Source organism: Emys orbicularis, chromosome 12 (genome assembly GCF_028017835.1).
Source record: "Emys orbicularis isolate rEmyOrb1 chromosome 12, rEmyOrb1.hap1, whole genome shotgun sequence".
Classification (NCBI taxonomy): Eukaryota; Metazoa; Chordata; order Testudines; family Emydidae; genus Emys; species Emys orbicularis.
The window spans coordinates 42274433-42293780 of NC_088694.1; the positions used below are offsets into that span (position 1 = coordinate 42274433).

At 41.5% G+C, this 19348-nt stretch overlaps 1 protein-coding gene across 1 annotated transcript; it reads left to right on the forward strand.

Moving 5' to 3' along the window:
* Positions 1–4432: 4432 nt before the first annotated feature.
* Positions 4433–19088, forward strand: LOC135886226 (vomeronasal type-2 receptor 26-like). The gene is made up of 4 exons (XM_065414060.1): positions 4433–4647; positions 8430–8721; positions 16507–16633; positions 18169–19088. Exons 1-4 carry the CDS (start codon positions 4433–4435, stop codon positions 19086–19088), a joined length of 1554 nt encoding a protein of 517 aa, XP_065270132.1.
* The last annotated feature ends 260 nt before the right edge of the window (positions 19089–19348 follow it).

Consider the following 19348-nt stretch of genomic DNA (forward strand, 5'->3'; position numbering starts at 1 on the left):
TGGTTGGGTACTTGTTGCCAGGTGCCACTGGTCCTTACCTCATGGCCCCATGCTCTACTGTGACAGCGCTGCTGGGGAAAATGAGGCAAGAGCACACAGCAAGCCCTTAAAGTGCACTTCCACAAACACTGACCTTATCCACCTTCCCTTGTCCCTACGTCCACCCCTCATTCATTCTCCCCTTCTCCCAACTCCCTTCCTCCTCCCATCTTTTACCCTGTTCCCCTCCCCCATTACACCCCTGGCTGTCCCCCTCTTCCTTCCCCTTCCCTCTATTTGTTCCCTTTCCTTTCTCTCCCCTTCCCCCAGCTTCCTTCCTCGCCCCTTCGCCTCCTCCCTTTTCCTTCCTCCTCCCTCCACCCTTCCACCTTCCCTTCCTATATCGCCTTCTCCCTCCCATTTTCCCTCCTTTCCCTTGTTCTCCCTTCTCTTCTTCCATCCCTGTTTTCTCCTTCCCTTCCCACCCCATCCCCCTTCCATCTTCCTTTCCCCACAGGTGGAAACAAGGGGAAGGGGAAGAAAGAAAGAAAGATAAAAGGGGGAAGGGTAGGTGGAATGGTGAAAAATGGAGATGGGGAAGCCAAGTTAGGAGGGAAGGCCTGGGGAAGGGAGAAGGGGAAGGAAAGGTGGAAGGAGGCTCATCTTTAGGCACCTAGATTTCTTTGCAAATCTCTATCTCAGTTCTCCATCTATAACAGGGGGTTCATCGCATTGCTTACCTCCCTGGGGTGTGGTGAGGATATATACATTAGAGATGGGGAGGGCCTCAGATACTTAGCTGGAGGGGGGCCAGATACTGGGGGAGGGGAAAAGCCTATTGTCAGCAGAGATGCTGTTCGTATACACTGAGCATAGCACCAGGACAGTCTAATCCCTCTGCCCTAGCAGTTTGTTGACTTAAATCATTTTCTTGGGTGTAGGCGCTACCTTAGGCCAGTGGTTCTCACCCAGGGGTACGTGCAGAGGCAGACCAAGGTTTCCTGGAGCACTAGGCCACCACAAGTGAGGGGGCCCAGTGCCGGAACCGTGACCCTTCCTCACCCCTTCTGCCTGTGGCCCCGCCCTTGTTCTGCCCCTGCTACCCCACCCATGGCCCCACCCTGTTCCACCCCTTCCCCTGTGGCCCCACCCTCATTCCACCCATGGCCTTGCCCCGTTCCACCCCTTTCCCTGTGGCTCCGCCCTGCTCACTCCTTTCTGCTATCCCCCAACCCTTCCCCCACTCTGGTACTGAGACCGGAGAAGCTCTGTGACCCTGCCGCAGCCCTAGGGCTGCCATGGGGAGTGAGAGCTCTTCCAGCCCTAGGGGTGTGGTGGGAGGAGATTTTTCTGGGGGCCCCAAATTGGCCAGGGCCCCTGGGCAAGGGCCTCATTGGCCCATGTGGTAATTCACCACCAGGTACGTGTGAGGTGTTCCAGGAGCTACCTCAACTCATCTAGATATTTGCCTAGTTTTACAACAGGCTACAGAAAAAGCACTAGCTAAATCATTACAAACTAAAATTTCATACAGTAACTTGTTTATACTGCTCTATATACTATACACTGAAATGTAAGTACAATATTTATATTCCAATTGATTTATTTTATAATTATGAGTTAAAAATGAGAAAGGAAGCAGTTTTTCAATAACAGTGTGCTGGGACACTTTTGTATTTTTATGTCTGATTTTGTAAGCAAGTCTAAGTGAGGTGAGGTGAAATTTGGGGGCTACGCAAGACGAATCAGACCCCCAAAAGGGGTACAGTAGTCTGGAAAGGTTGAGAGCCACTGCCTTAGGCTATATGAAGACAAGCAGGTACAATATTACATGGCAACCAAATGATGTTCATGGGATGCACTTGTACAGGTCACCACTAGCAGGTATTGAGAATCCCCGGACTTGTGCCACTTGACTCAAACAACTAGAGTCCTTAGGTCAAATGCTGTATAAAACTTTATGCATGGTCTAACCACTAGAGGGAATAAAGAGTGACACTTTGCTAACCTGGGTTCCCCGTGGATTAGCGCCCAGGAGGGAAATGATGTGTTTGGCCCAGGAGGGGAGATGCAGCTAGTATATATCCTGCCCTTTGTGGGCAGAGGTGGTAGTGAATTGACATGCTTTTTTCTGGGGAAGTGCACTCTTCATTCTTATTGCTGTCATCTGCTCCTCAGGCCCAGTGTGCTCAGTTGGATTCGACACAAATGCAGGTGTCCACCAAAATGAAGCAATTCTTAGAAGGGACTAATTTTCCATCTTATCATCCGCCATTTTACCACACCCCAATATCTGTCATTACATCCAGCTGCCACAGCTAAACACATATGCAAAAATGAGCAGCAATGACATTTAACATGTGATCATTAGGTTTCAGAGTTAACACCCAATGGGATGAGTTTCATCACAACTGCTGTGTGCACATGGAAAAACGGCAGCAGAAGAATTAAACATGTGATCATTAAGTTTCAGAGTTGATATTAACATGAATGAGGAATGAGCACATCTCTCTCAGGCTATGGCTATACTTAAACCACTACTGTGCCACTGTAGTGCTTCAGTGTAGACATTTACTACAGCCACAGGAGGGGTTCTCCCATTACTGTAATTAATCCAGATCCCCGAGAGATTGTAGCTGGGTGGAAAGAAGACTTTGTCCATTGACCTAGCATTGTCTAGACCAGGGGTTTAGTCACCTTAATTACACTCCTGAGCAACTTAGCTGAGTTGACCTAACAATTTAATGTAGACCTGGCCTTAAAGAGTTAACATTGAACATTTTTATCAGTTTCATGGAGGAACACAAAATCATCACTGAGGAAGTTTGCAGATAACACAAAAGTTGAGGGAGTGGTAAATAATGAAGAGAACAGATCACTGATCCAGAGAGATCTGTATTTCTTGGTAAACTGGTCAGAAGCAAACAATATGCATTTTAATGCAGGTTATATGTAAATGTAGGAACAAAGAATGTAGGCCATATTTACAAGGCAGGAAACTCTATCCTGGAAAGCAGTGTCTCTGGAAAAGATTTGGTGGTGATAGTGGATAATCAGCGGAGCATGAGCTCCCAGTGTGATAGTGTGGGTCATCAGGCCTAATGGGAACCTTGGGTACATAAACAAGAGAATCTCAGGTAGGAGTACAAATGTTATTTTACTTCTGTACTTATTACGGGGTGACCACTGGTAAAGTCCACAATTGAAGAAGGAGGTTGATAAATTGATCAGAGAAGAGCCACGAGAATGATTAAATGATGAGAAAACCTGCCCTAGAGTGATAGACTTAAGGAGCTCAGTCTCAAGAACTAAAGAAAGAGAAGGTTAAGGGGTGACTTGATTACAGTGTAGTATAAGTACCTACAAGGGGGAATAAATATTTTATAATGGGCTCTTCAGTCTAGTAGGGAAAGGCCTAACACGATTGAATGGCTGGAAATTGAAGCTAGACAAATCCAGATTGGAAATAAGGTGAAATTTTTAATGGTGAGGGTAATTAACAAGTGGAACAATTTACCATGGGTCATGGTGGATTCTCCATCACTGGCAATTTTTAAATCAAGATTGGATTTTTTTTCTAAAAGATCTGCTCTAGGAAGTATTTTGAGGCCTGTGTTATACAGAAACTCAGCCTAGATTATCACAATGGTCCCTTCTGGGGTTGGATTCTATGAAACCATTGTACCTGAGTATTTGGTGCAGAGCTGTTATTCATGGTTAAGACCCACAGCTAGCAGTGGGAGTAGTATTTTTATAGAGGTCTGGGAAGATCTGGCACAGAATTGTGATCGTTTGATAAGCAGCCTGAGGTAGCCAGAGCAACGGTCCAATTTGACCTCTCTGAATAGACACAAAAGGCTCCTGTCAAAAGGAGTCAACAGGTCCTGGCTCTCCTGTGAGCATTTCCTCACTATGGGTCAGTCCCCCCTCTGAGGGCCAGAGAGCAGTGTCACTGAGGTCTCACCAGCATGTTTTCTACAGCTGAGTCGCTGTGTGCTGAGTGACACAGACCTGTGGGGAGGTGATTATCCACCCTGTAATTAGCAAATTACTATGATCGATTCCCCTCCTTGCCCAGGCCTGGTGGTGTCCAGAGACCACACGGAAAAATCAATAACATGGACACCAGAGTCTAATGCAAGAGCTGGTAATGCCTTGCACCCATCGCTGAAGACCACTATAAATACACCCCTGGGCCATGCAGTGTTCAGGTCTGGGCTAGGGTCAGGCAGGGCTCTGTCACTGTCATAGCCTCATGTTGATGCTTTAATGTTTCCCCATAGATTTAAAACCTAGGCTGGAATCTATGGGCCTGCAGATTTAGCTAAGTACGGTGCTTACAGAGTGTGTTTGCTTCTAACAAGGCTCATGCTGCAGCTAGCACTGTAACGGGAGGGTGCTGAGAAATCAGCTTTTAGCTTTAACTTGGCCTGATATTTTTGTAAGTGTCACAATGGTTTTTTGTCTCTTGCTGCTGCTGCTTCTGCCTAGGGCCATCTGCAAGATCCAAATGTCCATGTGCTTCATGAAGAAACCCTTCCCGACTCACCCGGACTATTATAGGCAGGGAGACCACATTATTGGTGCGATCCTCTCTCAGGTTATTTCGATGCTTGACCTGGAGTCCTTCCAGCAGCCTCCCCATCCTTGGTACATTAAGTACTTCATGTAAGTATTGCTTTATTTTTTATGAGGCAAAAGGGGTGAGATCTCATGCATTGAGTATTAGGGAATAAGTGAGGTCATATTACAGATCTAAACTGGTGTATTTGGGAGCAGATTGGCTATTTATAGGGCAGAAACTAGGCAGGATTTTAAAGAGACTGCTAAATTTAAATATTCTTAACTCTGCAGAACTATGTGACTTGTACCAAATAGTTTTTAAAGAACTGGTTAAGGAATTCTTGAGGGATTGATTTTTGGTTTGATTTTTTATTGAATCTGGTTATGCTGGGGAATGCCCAGAGGAATGTGGAAAATGAGACAAAACAAAATAAACAAAAAACCCACATGTACCAATATTTAAGTACATAAGAACGGCTATACTGGGTCAGACCAATGGTCCATCTAGCCCAGTATCCTGCCTTATGAAAGTGGCCAATGCCAGGTGCTTCAGAAGGAATGAACAGAACAGGGCAATCATTGAGTGATCTATCCTCTCTTTTCCACTCCCAGCTTCTGGCAAACAGAGGCTAGGGACACCCAGAGCAGGGCCGACGAGAGTACTTTAAGTACATTAAGTACTTCATGTAAGTATTGCTTTATTGTTCAATGAGGCAAAAGGGGTGAGATCCCATGCATTCAGTGTTATGCAATAAGTGGGTTCATATTACAAATCTAAACTGGTGTGACTGAGAGCAGGTTGTCTCTTTGTGGTCTCTTTAAAGTCTATTGAATTTCAATATTCTTAAGTCTGCAGAATTGGGTAACTTCCATCCAGTCGGTTTAAAAGAACTGGACAAGGAGTTCTTGGGGTATTGAATGTTACTAAACAAATCTTGTTATACTGGGGAGGTCCCAGAGAAATGGGGGGAAAAAACAAAATGAATGCACCAATATTTAAAAGAGGGAAACCCAGGTTGTTAGTCTGAGACTGATGCTGGCCAAAATGATAGAAAGTCTGATATGGGATGCTATTAATAAAGGACTAAATGATGGCAGTATAAATGGTGCAAATCAGTATGTTTTTATGGAAAACAGGTTTTGTCAGACAAACTTGATATAACTTTTATGAGCTTATAGATTTAGCTGACAAAGGTAACTGTGTTGACATAAGAGAGACCAGATGGGTGAGGTATTATCTTTTATTGGACCAACTTCTGTTAATAAAAGAGGCCAGCTTTTGAGCTCCACAGAACTTCAGATCAAGGAAAGATAATCAGTGTCACAGCTAAATACAAGGTGCAACAGACTGTCAAGCATCAGGAGTTAACACATGTTGCAAAAAAACCTTCAAAATGCACATGGCAATTAATGCCTCTGCCGTCATAGGACAAAGAAGAATTAGTGGGTTACAGATTGCTGTAATAAGACAGAAAATCAGTGTCTCTACTGAGTCCATGATTCTTGGTGTCTGGCAGAGTGATGAATTTAAGAATTGGCATAATATACCCAACATTCTGATTTAAGAATGCATTTTACAAAATCAATGTAGCCCGTATAAAATGGATTAAAAACTGGCTGACTGACAGATCTCAAAAAATAATTGCAAATGGAGAATCAGCATCAAATGGGGGAATTTCTAGTGGGGTACCACACTTGAATACCTTTATCAACAAACTACAAGAAAATGTCAGATTCATTGCTGGTAAAGTTTGCAGATGACACAACAATTGACAGATAGATAATGATAAGGACAGGCTGGATCTACTGAGAGATCTGGGTCTCACGGTAAACTGGGCTCAGTTGAACAACAGCTACATGCAAAGTCATGGATCTAGACAAAAAATAATGTAGGTCACACTTACAGGATAGAGGCTATATTTTGGAAATCAGTGACTAAGAAAGGGAAATAGGGGTCTTGGCAGATAAGTAACTGAACAGGAACTCCCACGGCAATGCAGTGGCTATGAGAGTCAATGCAATCCTTGGATGCATAAGCGTGTGCATATTAAGTAGAAGTAGGAGGGGGGGAATCTTCTTATACAGCATTAGTGAAGCCATTATTTTCCAGTTCAGCTCTCCACGTTTTTGAACGGATGTTGAAAAATTGGACAGGATTCCAAAAGTCAGATCTGCGGTCTGGAAAGCCTCCTGTAAAGCTCAATCTATTTAATTTCTGCAAGGGAAGGCTAAGAAGTGACTTAATCACCGTCTATAATTATCAGAGATTTCTGATCACATTGAGCTCTTTAATTCAGCAGAGAAATGTGTAACAGAATCCAGTGGCTGGAAGCTGAAGATAGATGAATTCAAGCTAGAGATAAGGAGCTTATTTTTTCACAGTGAGGGTAATTAATCATTGCAGCTGATTCTCCAGCTTTAAATATAGATTGGCTGCATCTTCCTAAAAGATAGAGCTGTATCTCAACCCGAAGAAGTGGGCTTGATGCGGGAATCACTGGGCGAATTTCTGTGTTATGCAGGAGATCAGAGGGTCTGGTCATAATGGTCCCTTCTGGCCTTAGCCTGGATGAGTCTATGAAATGCCAGGCAGTTCTAGATGGGCTCTGAAAGCTAGCTCTGTGATGAAGCCTTCCTGAAAATACATTTGCAATGTGACTGGGGAGGGATGGGTCTATCTGGGAGATGTTAGTGAGCCTGCTAAAGACTTTGTGACAGCCAGCACGGAGCAAGACGACTCAGGCAGTGTAATCAGTGTCAGTCCTTTAATAGTTACATTCAAAACTGGGCTGGCTGCGCCTTTAAATTTGTACGCAGACCCAGAAAGTAATAGCTTGGAACAGTACTTTGGTTAGCCTGGAAAGCTCCTCACCTGTCCCAGGTCCACCCCTGCATGAAGCAGGCAAGCCTTTCTAAGCTACCTGCTGTCTCCTGATTGGTTAGTGTCCATTCCCAATCCTTCTAAGCCACCGGAGGACTAAATCTTATACATACCCAGGCCTGAGTGGGTTTTCCCTAGGCAGAGGGTGTCAGGGTGCAAATGACCCCAGCAGGGGGAAGACCCAAATAACTTGTAAGAAAAGATACTCCCTTTGTGGGAAGAATGGTTCGGCTCCTGCTCCCACCGAGGTCAGAGCAATGCTCCCAGGATCAGGCTGGATATGATATGGTATCTGTGAATTGGTGATGCCGTGATTGTATTCATCCATGCAACATTTCCCTTTAGGGAATGAGAGAATCACTGCCAATCCCACACCTTCAAATATCACGAGTCAGGCCTCACAAAATCCTGAGATTTGCTGAGAAATCATTCAATTAACTATAAGTGGGGAGTTGTTTTCTTTGTCTTCTGGTTTCTCAGCCTTTCATTTACACTTGGGACATGTTCTCAAGCTTTTCTCTGTGACTATGAGGGCTACACAATTTGGGGCACATTTTTAAAGGTATTTAGGTGTCTCAGGGATTTTCAAAAGCATCTAAGCTCCTATCTCCCCCAGCGGAAGCTGGATGCTTTTGAAAATCCCACTAGGTATCTAAATACCTTTAAAATCTAACCTTTATTAAGAAAGAAAGAAAGAAAGAAAGAAAGAAAGAAAGAAAGAAAGAAAGAAAGAAAGAAAGAAAGAAAGAAAGATTATCCCTTAATCACATGATTCCAGCAGCTGGGGCTTTAAGGCTATATGTTATAGGGCTCCCGATAACATCTCAAAAGTTGGCAACATTGTGTGCACTAGCCACAATGATGACTCAGCCTTGAGACTGGAAATAGCTCTCATTCCTAAGAAACAGGTGGGGTGTAGAGTTCTCTGTCTTTCCTGCCACCCAACAGCCACTTTCTCCGTGGCTGGAGGGTGCACAACTGACACATCATTTAAATCTCATCGCAGGCTCCTGCCTAAGAACTACCAGCACATCCTGGCCTTAGTGTTTGCCATTAATAAGATCAACCAGGATCCTGAGCTGTTATCCAACATCACACTGGGATGCCGCATCTATGAGAGCTTTTTCAGTGCCAGGAAGACCTACGAGAGCTCTTTTACCCTGCTCTCCACCAGGAATGGAATGATCCCAAATTACAACTGTGACACCCAGGACAAGTTGTCAGCTGTCATCGGGGGGCTTGGGTCTGAAACTTCCCTCCAGATGGCAACCATCTTAGGCATCTACAAGATCCCACAGGTAAGGGCTGTGGGGTGTGGATGGGTTTCACTGCTCAGTCAGACAGGGGCCAAAGTCCCCACTGGTGTAACGTTACTAACCTCAGAGGAATGGCATCAGAGGCAGAGATGGGGCATAGGAAGATATGTCTGTCAGAGAACTCCTGTCCCCCTATTATTTGACAAGCTCTAGGAGTAGCTTTGCGCAAAGACAAATCAGACAGTTCTTCAACTCCAAGACTGGACCTCGGGGCTCCAGCATATCTGTTTCTCTCCGTGGCTCTCCAGTGAATCTAAATGAGTTCAGACTCCTGTTAGAGACATCTATCCCTTCAGGAAGCAACGGAACCTGACCCAGGGCATCCTTTTCATAAAAAAGCCAGCATGTAGTATTCCACTGAACACAACCTCTGAGAGTCCCAAAGTCAGCACGGGAAAGCCAAGCTTGTCTGAATTTATGTTGGCAGATGCAAATTTCCATACTTTGTTGGAGTCCATCTTAATATGTGACTCTCTCTGATCCTGTGTCCCCTTGCCTTGGGCAGCAACAAAACTTAAAAAACGGGCAATTCACAGCCAGTTCATTTGTCTCCATATCCAGTTGTGATGTGTCCATATATTCAGCCAGCCTTAGCTTCCAGTAATTTAAAGTTAATGTCTAGTCATTCGGTCTTCTATTCTCTCTCAAGGGTACTTCATTCATCTGTGCTGATTGCAACCAGAAGGGCATATGTCACATCCCCCCATGCCTCACTCAGGGGAGTAATTAACCCCTGTGGGCAGCAATATAATGTGGGCAGGTAAACTGAGCCATGCACATAGTTCATGAAATTATTACAAAAAATCCCACATTCTCCATAATGTCCATAATGTCCCACTAGCTGTTTAGTGATAATGTTCTGTGAACTCCATTTTCAAGGTGGCTGCAGGTCACATGTATTTTCATTTAAGGTCCCATTGCTACCACTTTCCTTATGTGGCTGTGTCTCTAGACAAGAGTGAAACTGGCCCTGATGTTGAAAAAAATTCCTAAGTGAATCTTGTGGGTCAGATTGCAGGTTGTTATTGGAATGTGTATAGTTACTCAGTAGTGTTGCCTGATTCGTTGAGTGGTTACTGATTCTACTGACTTTTAAGAATTTCCAATTAGTCACTGATTAAATCTCTGAGGCTTGAAAGGTTCTAATCCCAGAATCAGTAACAACAGAATTAAGTGCAGATGACCCGATATGCACAATGACAACACTTCACACTGAGGGAAAAACAAAGCTTTAAATACTTTTGTTACCATAATTAGCATAACTACAAATGTTCCACCCAAATGAGAAAGTAGCTGCAGTGGAGAATTAAGATGGTGTCCCACAGCATATTTTATGCATACTTACTCCCTTCTCCTGGATACCTAGTGGTGGAAGACAGGCGATATTCCACAAGGGTCCTATCCTGCCTCTGGCATGCCAAACAAGTCCATTGGTCAAGATCTCAATGTTTAAATGGTGGTCAGGCCTATTATAGTGTCTGGTGATTACCATGCATGTTCATATAAACACCTGTCCTCCTTTGTCCAATACTGATTTCTTCATCCTATTAATGGGGGGTATCCTATCCTATAGGTTAGTATATTAACTTATTATCATATACGTCAATTCGTTGCCAAGGCAAGTTCGTAGTTATGCAGCTGAGGATGTTCCTATCCTAAAATATTGAAAAGCTGGTATCAGTTCGTATTCCTATGGTTACCTAATATCATTGTATACAGAAAACCCTTAAATGTAATATTCCCAGTTCCCTACTAACTGAGGGTCACTGTTGGGTAATTCAAGCTTTATGCTATTTAAGCTAATGTCTTACAGGATGTAGGACTGTATGTCTTGCGGTACTGCTACATAAAAATAGTTTTAAGTTAACTCTGTAGGCTACAGTATTAAAATGCAAGATGTGTAGAAGTTCACTGATTGCCTGAGTGTTACTCTTGGAAACATGTTTCTGGTGCAAGCACTTACATTTACAAGTTAAAAAGTCACCTTTTCTGAATGTGCCCAAATTTATTGTTTCTGGGAACGTTCCAGCCAGTGATCTCCTTTCCACTAATATTCATGAGAAGCCAATGAAGAATAAGCACAGGGAGACGTGAAGCAAATTCAGATTTTTTACTTTATTTGCAGGAAATTACTTGAAGATTTCAGAAGGGCTAGCTAGAAATTTTCTGTTAAAACATTTGTTTATTTGTTTTCTTGTTTGGCTTGGGTTTTGAGACAGAAAATTGGGTTTGGGGTTAAATGAAAACTTTAAAAGCTATTGTCTGCTTTCCTTGAAAGGTTCCAAGTTTTTATTGGGAACACAGAAACATGGAAACTGAAAATATTTTGTTTTTTGGCTGAATTTTTTGTTGTTATCATTGTGGTTTTGGCTGAAAAATTCTGTTTTTGCCTGCTGAAAAATTTTGGGTTTGAGTTAGTCAAGAAAAAACTTTTTCATCTATGTAGAAATTTTCCACATAAAGAAGAAAACATTATCTAATCAACTCTAGTTTTCACTGAAATCTAAAAATCAACATATTTTCTCTTTTAGATCAGCTATGGTTCATTTCACGCCATGCTGAGTGATAAATTCCAGTTCCCTTCTGTCTACCGGACGCTCCCAAATGAAGTACCTCAGTTTCTGGGACTGGTTCGGTTAATGCAGCATTTCCGATGGACCTGGGTTGGCCTAATCGCTTCGGACGATGACAGTGGAGAAAAGTTTGTGCAGACTTTGAAGCCAATGCTCATTAGGAACAGCATCTGTGTTGCCTTCACAGAACGGGCCCCTCACGTGCCTTCTCCTTCCATGGTCCATGTCTTTAGGGAGCAAACATCTAAGCTACATTCCAGTATCTCCCAGACAAAGGCTGAGGTGATTGTTGTCTATGGTGACACAGACTCCCTACTAGGTTTTAAACTGTTTTTACATACAAACTATCAAACAGCACTGACACCGATAGGGAAGGTTTGGATCACAACAGCTCAGTGGGATTTCACTTCGTATATTGCTCTGAATAGGTGGACTTTAAAACCCTTCCACGGTGCTTTGTCCTTTGCAGTACACACAAAAGAGGTGCCAGGATTCCAAGATTTCCTCCGAACCCTCAACCCTTACCAACCCCAAGGAGATATTTTTATTCAGCGGTTTTGGCACACTGTATTTAATTGTTCAATTCCCTATGCTGGCTTGACAATAAAGGGTTGGAGAAATTGCTCAGGGAAGGAGGAACTGGAAAGCCTGCCGGGTTCTGATTTTGAAATGAAAATGTCAGGCCAGAGCTACAGTATCTACAATGATGTCTATGCTGTGGCACATGCTCTACATGCCCTGTACTCATCCAAATCCAAAAAGGAAGCCACGGGGAAGGGACATCTTCTGGAGCTTCAGAATATCCAGCCATGGGAGGTAATGGCTCTTCTAACAGAAGCACCAATATGAGTTTCAAAATTAATGTTCCCACTACATTTTCTGTTTAGGGAGTGTCAAAATTGTCAGTAGGATATTTCCCAAATATATAAAAATAATAATAATAATTAATAAATTGATCACATACACTGGTGTAAATAAGGAGCAATTCTACTGAAGCCAGTGGAGGTAGGCTGAGGAGAAACTATTGTAAGTGGGAGTTGAATGAGGCCAAATAACATATATTTTTCAGCAAATTTTTATGATTATTTATTTGAAGAATTGCTCACTACGTGCTGGAGGCTTCCCAAATCCTGAGATATCATTCTGAAAGTTCTCTGTGCACCGCTTCTCAAGTAAATACTTAGGACTAAATTTTTAAAGGTATATATGTGCATACTGGGATTTTCAAAAGCAGCTAAGTGCCTTTTACCAGCACCAATGTGCCACTGGCTGTTAGGCATCTAGTTGCTTTTGAAAATCTCACTAGGTGTCTAAATACTAGGGCTGTCAAGCAATTAAAAAAAAATCGCATTTAATCACGCGATTAAAAAAATTAATCGCGATTAATCGCACTGTTAAACAACAATAGAATACCATTTAAAATATTTTTGGATGTTTATTACCTTTTCAAATATATTAATTTCAATTACAACATAGAATACAAAGTGTACAGTGCTCACTTTATATTTATTTCTGATTACAAATATTTGCACTGTAAAACAAAAAAAATGTATTTTTCAATGTACCTCATACAAGTACTGTAGTGCAATCTCTTTATCATGAAAGTTGAACTTACAAATGTAGAATTATGTAAAAAAAACCCTGCATTCAAAAATAAAACAATGTAAAACTTTAGAGCCTACAAGTCCACTCAGTCCTACTTCTTGGTCAGCCAATCACTCAGACAAACAAGGTTGGTTACAATTTTCAGGAGATAATGCTGCCAGCTTCTTGTGTACAATGTCACCTGAAGGTGAGAACAGGCATTCACATGGCACTGTTGTAGCTGGCGTTGCAAGATATTTATGTGCCAGATGCGCTAAAGATTCATATGTCCATTCATGCTTCAACCACCATTTCAGAGGACATGCGTCCATGCCGATGATGGATTCTGCTTGATAATGATCCAAAGCACTGCGCACTGATGCATGTTCATTTTCATCATCTGAGTCTGATGCCACCAGCAGAAGGTTGATTTTCTTTTTTGATGGTTTGGGTTCTGTATTTTCCACATCGGAGTGTTGCTCTTTTAAGACTTCTAAAAGCATGCTCCACACCTCGTCCCTCTCAAATTTTGGACGGCACTTCAGATTCTTAAACCTTGGGTCGAGTGCTGTAGCTATTTTTAGAAATTTCACATTGGTACCTTCTTTGCGTTTTGTCAAATCTGATGTGAAAGTGTTCTTAAAACGAACATGTGCTGGGTCATCATCCGAGACTGCTATAACATGAAATATGTGCAGAATGTGGGTAAAACAGAGCAGGAGACATACAATTCTCCCCCCAAGGAGTACAGTCACAAATTTAATTGACGCATTATTTTTTTAATGAGCATCATAAGCATGGAAGCATGTCCTCTGGAATGGTGGCCAAAGCATGGAAGGGGCATATGAATGTTTAGCATATCTAGCATGTAAATACCTTGCAACGCCAACTACAAAAGTGCAATGCGAACACCTGTTCTCACTTTCAGGTGACATTGTAAATAAGATGTAGGCAGCAGTATCTCCTGTAAACAAACTTGTTTGTTTTAGCAATTGGCAGAATAAGAAATAGGACTGAGTGGACTTGTAAGCTCTAAAGTTTTACACTGTTTTGTTTTTGAGTGCAGTTATATAACCAAAAAAAATCTGTATTTGTAAGTTACAATTTCACGATAAAGAGATTGCACTTCAGTACTTGTATGAGGTGAATTGAAAAATAGTATTTCTTTTGTTTATCATTTTTACAGTGCATATATTTGTAATAAAAAATAACAATATGAAGTGAGCACTGTGCACTTTGTATTCTGTGTTGTAAATGAAATCAATATTGAAAATTTAGAAAAACATCCAAAAATATTTAATAAATTTCAGTTGGTACACTATTGTTATAAGTGCGATTAATCGTGATTAATTTTTTAATCGCAATTAAAAAAAATTAGTTAATCGCATGAGTTAACTGTGTTTAATTGACAGCCCTACTAAATACTTTTTAAAAGCTGGCCCTTAGTACATAATAATGGAGCTGGTCAAAAATGTTCATTTGCAACTTTTTTTTTTTCAACAGAAAATTGTTTTTTTTTTTACATTAAGTAACTTTTTTTGTGGAAAGTGTATGCTTTTGCCTAAAATTTCCTTTATTGTAGTGGAAAACTGAAAATTCCAAAACTAAAAATGTCAACCAAAAACTGGGGAAAAAATTAGTTTTGGGAATTTTTCAACTGAAAATGTTCAGTTTTAGACAATTTCCATCCAAAAAAAATTACAACTTGGAGATCTTTAACAAAAAATCAAAATTGTCCATGGAAAAAAATCCCCTTTTTTGACCAGATCCACATAATAAACTTGAACTCTTAAAAAAGGTGTTTCTTATTTCCCTGGAGAACATAAAAGGCACAGTGATCCCTTTTGAAAAATGTGGAACCTCTCAATTTTCAGTGTGTTAGCTCAGAAATAGCTGTTTTCTCTTGTCCCAGAGAAAACAGAAAACATAAGCTCCCAAAGGCAGGAGTTTGTAAGTTGCATTTTGATGGATTCAGCTCATTGGCAGCCTTTTATCACATTTTATAACACCTGCCAATTTCTCTTTCAATCTAGCTACATCCTTTTTTGAAAAATGTCAGATTTAACAACAGTGCCGGGGACAAACTGTATTTTGATGAGAACGGTGAATCATCAGCTGGATACAACATTTTAAACTGGATTGTTTTCCCCAATGATTCCTTTGTCAGAGTGGAAGTGGGCCACATGGACCCGCGGGCTCCTGTAGGCCAAGAGTTCACCATTAATGAGAGGGCCATCGTTTGGAACAGCAGATTCAATCAGGTGGGGAATCATTTTAGGTTCCAGTGTCACAGGGGAACTGGAGAGTGTTACAGTCCTGGCCCTTAGAGATCCCTCCTGCCTGGCAGGGTGAATCCCATTGAGTAGCACTGAGTTCCTGTAACAGAAACGTGCCCCCGCCCCCATGCAGGAGAAATTTAAAGAGCCAAGAATATAATGTGACACTTGCTATCTTCTTCTATATAAGGTCAGAATTCTCCGATTACACTCAGAATGAGTGGAAGTGTATTCGGAAGTAGGGGTGGTAAATATATTTCTGGAAGAACTATTTAGTTTGTTTTGTTCATTCATTTACTTATTTATTAGAAAAAAATGGCTTTTTAATAAAACAAAAATGTTCATGGATAGCATCTGCTTTCCAAACCACCAATAATGTTCAGAGGAAAACTGCAAAATTTTAAGTTTTCAGTTTTCCAAATTTTTTTAGTTTTCCGGTTTGGGGTTTGTCTGCAAAAAGTTGAAAATTTTCACTGAAAATTTTGACATAAATCAAAATTTCATCAAAATTTTCTGTGAAACCCTCCTCTTAGGGAAAAAAATACATTTTCTAGCCAGTTTTATTCAAAATATAGGCTAGTAGGCTAGGGAATTTGGCCACTCAATTCCCACTAAAATTAATGAAAATTGTGTATCCAGATCCCTTGTATGACTTTGAAAATCTCAGCCATAGCATCAAGGTACCTGATCCAATGGAAAGATATATTTCTTCACTTCTTTTTGAAATCATTAGGGCTTGATCATGCTCATATACACAAGGATTTTCAGATCCTTGCAAGATTGAGTCCAAATTCACTAGCATAAAAACTAATTTGGGAACATTATAGTTGCATAAAATTATTGTTTCCAGCCTTTGGTCTCTAATTTTGGGCCTTATTTACTTCCTCATCCACATCAGATGCTCTTATTCATACAAGTAGCATCATGGAAGCCTGCAACCATTAGTCATTACCAAAAGCAATAATTCCGAGAGGCCATATGTGCCAGTAGCTAGTGGTTCTGATGGGAAGTTAGAAGGGTTGGGCTATGTTTCCATCTCTGGAAGGAAGTGGATCTGATTCTGGTAGAACTGGGGAAGGTCCAGGAGTGAAAGTCAGGCCAGCAGCTGGTTTTATCCTCCTAGACCTCAGTTTCACTCTGTATAACTTAGGGATAATGATTTTTCCCATCATCTGTGAAGTGCTCTGAGATCTTTACATAAAGAGTGCTCAGTTCAATGACTGTATCGTGTCACCAAACTAGTCAATGTTCAGAGCTGCTGGGCAGTGATACAACAACCCTACAATAATTGTATGTCCTACTGTTGTTAACCCACTCCTATTATTTCTGTTCAGACAGTGCCACGGTCCGTGTGCACTGAGAGCTGTCATCCTGGATACTTTAGGACAGTGCGGGAAGAGGAGCCACTTTGCTGCTATAACTGTGCTCCATGTCCAGAAGGGACCATTTCAAACCAGACAGGTAAGTGTCTCCAGAGGAATTGGTGGTGTTTTGAGGGCTGTGTTGGAATTGCAAGTTATCACTTTATGAGTGTGGGGGAGGTGGGAATCAGTTCTGGTCCTACTCTAGCAGGCTAAAGGGCTTTGTAAGGAAGTGTGCGATCTGAGTCAGTCTGCTAGGAGCTGGTCTGCAGCAAGGGGGCAGGAATTGGTCCTCTCTGCTTTAGGGAGCAGCCTGCTTTGTGTCTACCTGGTTTTGGTGCTTGTGTGTTAAAGTTCTGGATTTTAAGAAATAAAGTCATGTGACATTGCAACCTTCTTGAAAGAGTATTTTAGATTTTTATCTATCTTCTCTGTGTGTATGATGTCAACATAGAATTATCACCCCTTAAAAGGGGAAGTCTTGGGGAATTATGTAGAGAATTAGACGTGAATAGAGCTGATTAAAATATCTGAATTTCTCTCCTGTGGAAAATACCAGTATTTAGACATTTTTTTCATCCCAATTTGGGAAAAAGAGTTGAAATAAAAAAAAATGAAAAAAATAATTTAAAAAAGTCAAAATGACCTGAAATGAAATGTTTCATTTTGCATTGAATCCATATTAATCTCTCCATTCTCCTGGTGCATAATAGGTGTTATAGTTTAGATGACTCATGTCCCCATTCTATCCCAGGTTCCCTGGCTGGACTATATTTCCCATGATGCACCACACTCAGCCACCATAGAAGTCACATGTCCATGGTGCATCATGGGAGATGTAGTCCAGTCTGGGAACCAGAAAACTTCTGGTAAATTGAAAATGTAGGCAAAATTAACATTTTCCCATGGGATATTTCCATTTTGTGAAAATCAGATTTTCCATTAAAAAAGATTTTGATGGAAAATGTATGATTAGCTCTACCTGGTAAAAATGTTGCTATGACTCTGGTCATTCCCCTTCAGTATTTGCTTTCCCAAAATATGAATTTATTGGCCGGAAGGATCATGGAAACAGCAATTTTTAAATAAATATTATAGAATCTCTGCTAAAAGGGAATTTTGAATAGACAGTCCTCAATATTCACAACAGAAATGTGATTCTAAGACTTCCACTCATCCCATCAGCAAACAGAAACAACATGGTGCAACCTGCGGTATTGATAAATTAAAACAGACTGGATTTCTGATATCAGATAATTGCAATTTGAATGTATACATGCTGCAGTTTGAATGTATAAATGTAATATGAGATGTAAATAATTTTCTTCAATGTGTTTAATCTTTGCTGTAAGAGCTGACTGGATGAAATGTATCCCTAGTATAATTGCATTGATTTAAGTGGAGTTACTATCTATCTATCTATCTATCTATCTATCTATCTATCTATCTATCTATCTATCTATCTATCTATCATCACTGGAGTATCTGAGCCCCTAAATTTCCTTCCCTGTCTCTCATGTCATTCCCTCTTGATCACCTGATATGTCGGGAATGGCTCATTTAATCTGAATGGACACTGGCTAAACTGACTTGTGATGTGTTTGAGATAAGGAGACATCATCTTCTTTCTTTAAGATGCAGATCATTGTAATAAGTGCCCAGAAGATCAGTATCCAAACAGGGACCAAGATAAATGCATCCCCAAGATTATGGATTTCCTTTCCTATGAAGAACCTTTGGGTTTTATTTTGGCTTCTTTTGCTCTTTTATTTTCTCTTCTCACAGCGCTGGTGCTAGGAATGTTTATTAAGCACCGGGACACTCCCATAGTGAGGGCCAACAACCGGGAGCTCAGCTATGTTCTTCTCTTCTCCCTCCTGCTCTGCTTCCTCTGCAGCTTGGTATTCATTGGCCGACCTGGCCGGGTGACTTGCCTTCTCCGACAAATGGCTTTTGGTGTCATCTTCTCTGTCTCTGTTTCTTCCGTGCTGGCAAAAACCATCACTGTAGTTCTGGCCTTCAAGGCCACGAAGCCAGAAGCCAGCATGAGGAAGTGGCTGGGGAGAAGACTGCCCGGCTCCATCGTCGTTTCCTGTTCCCTTATCCAAGTTGGGATCTGCGCTGTCTGGCTGGGAACCACTCCCCCATTCCCAGACCTGGACATGAAATCAGAGGCTGGACACATCTTAGTGCAATGTAATGAGGGGTCAAACACCGCCTTCTACTGTGTCCTGGGCTACATGGGCTTCCTGGCCATTGTCAGCTTCACGGTTGCTTTCCTAGCCAGGAAGCTGCCTGATACTTTCAATGAGGCCAAGTTCATCACCTTCAGCATGTTGGTGTTTTGCAGCGTGTGGGTCTCCTTCATCCCCACTTACCTGAGCACCAAGGGGAAATACATGGTGGCTGTGGAGATCTTCTCTATCTTGGCCTCTAGCGCTGGGCTATTGGGCTGCATCTTTATCCCCAAATGCTACATCATTGTGCTGAGGCCTGAACTGAACACCAGGGAGCAGCTAGTTATGAAATCCAAATCTGGGACTCAAGAATTATGAAATTTTGCCTTTTTGATGACATCTCTCCATTTAACTTACTGATTTTGTCCTGGGGTGAATCTGGCTCTGTCTATTACAGATTCCCCAGCCAGCCCCTAAATGCTAAAATTTAATTGGAATGCAAAAAATAGTAATTGATTTGTGGGTGTTTCTAAGTGACATGTTCTGCTATGGGTTTTCAATGACACAACTCATAGATTCTAAGGAGAGGGGACCATCCATTTTCATTTTGACAATCTAGTCTAATCTCCTGCAGAACA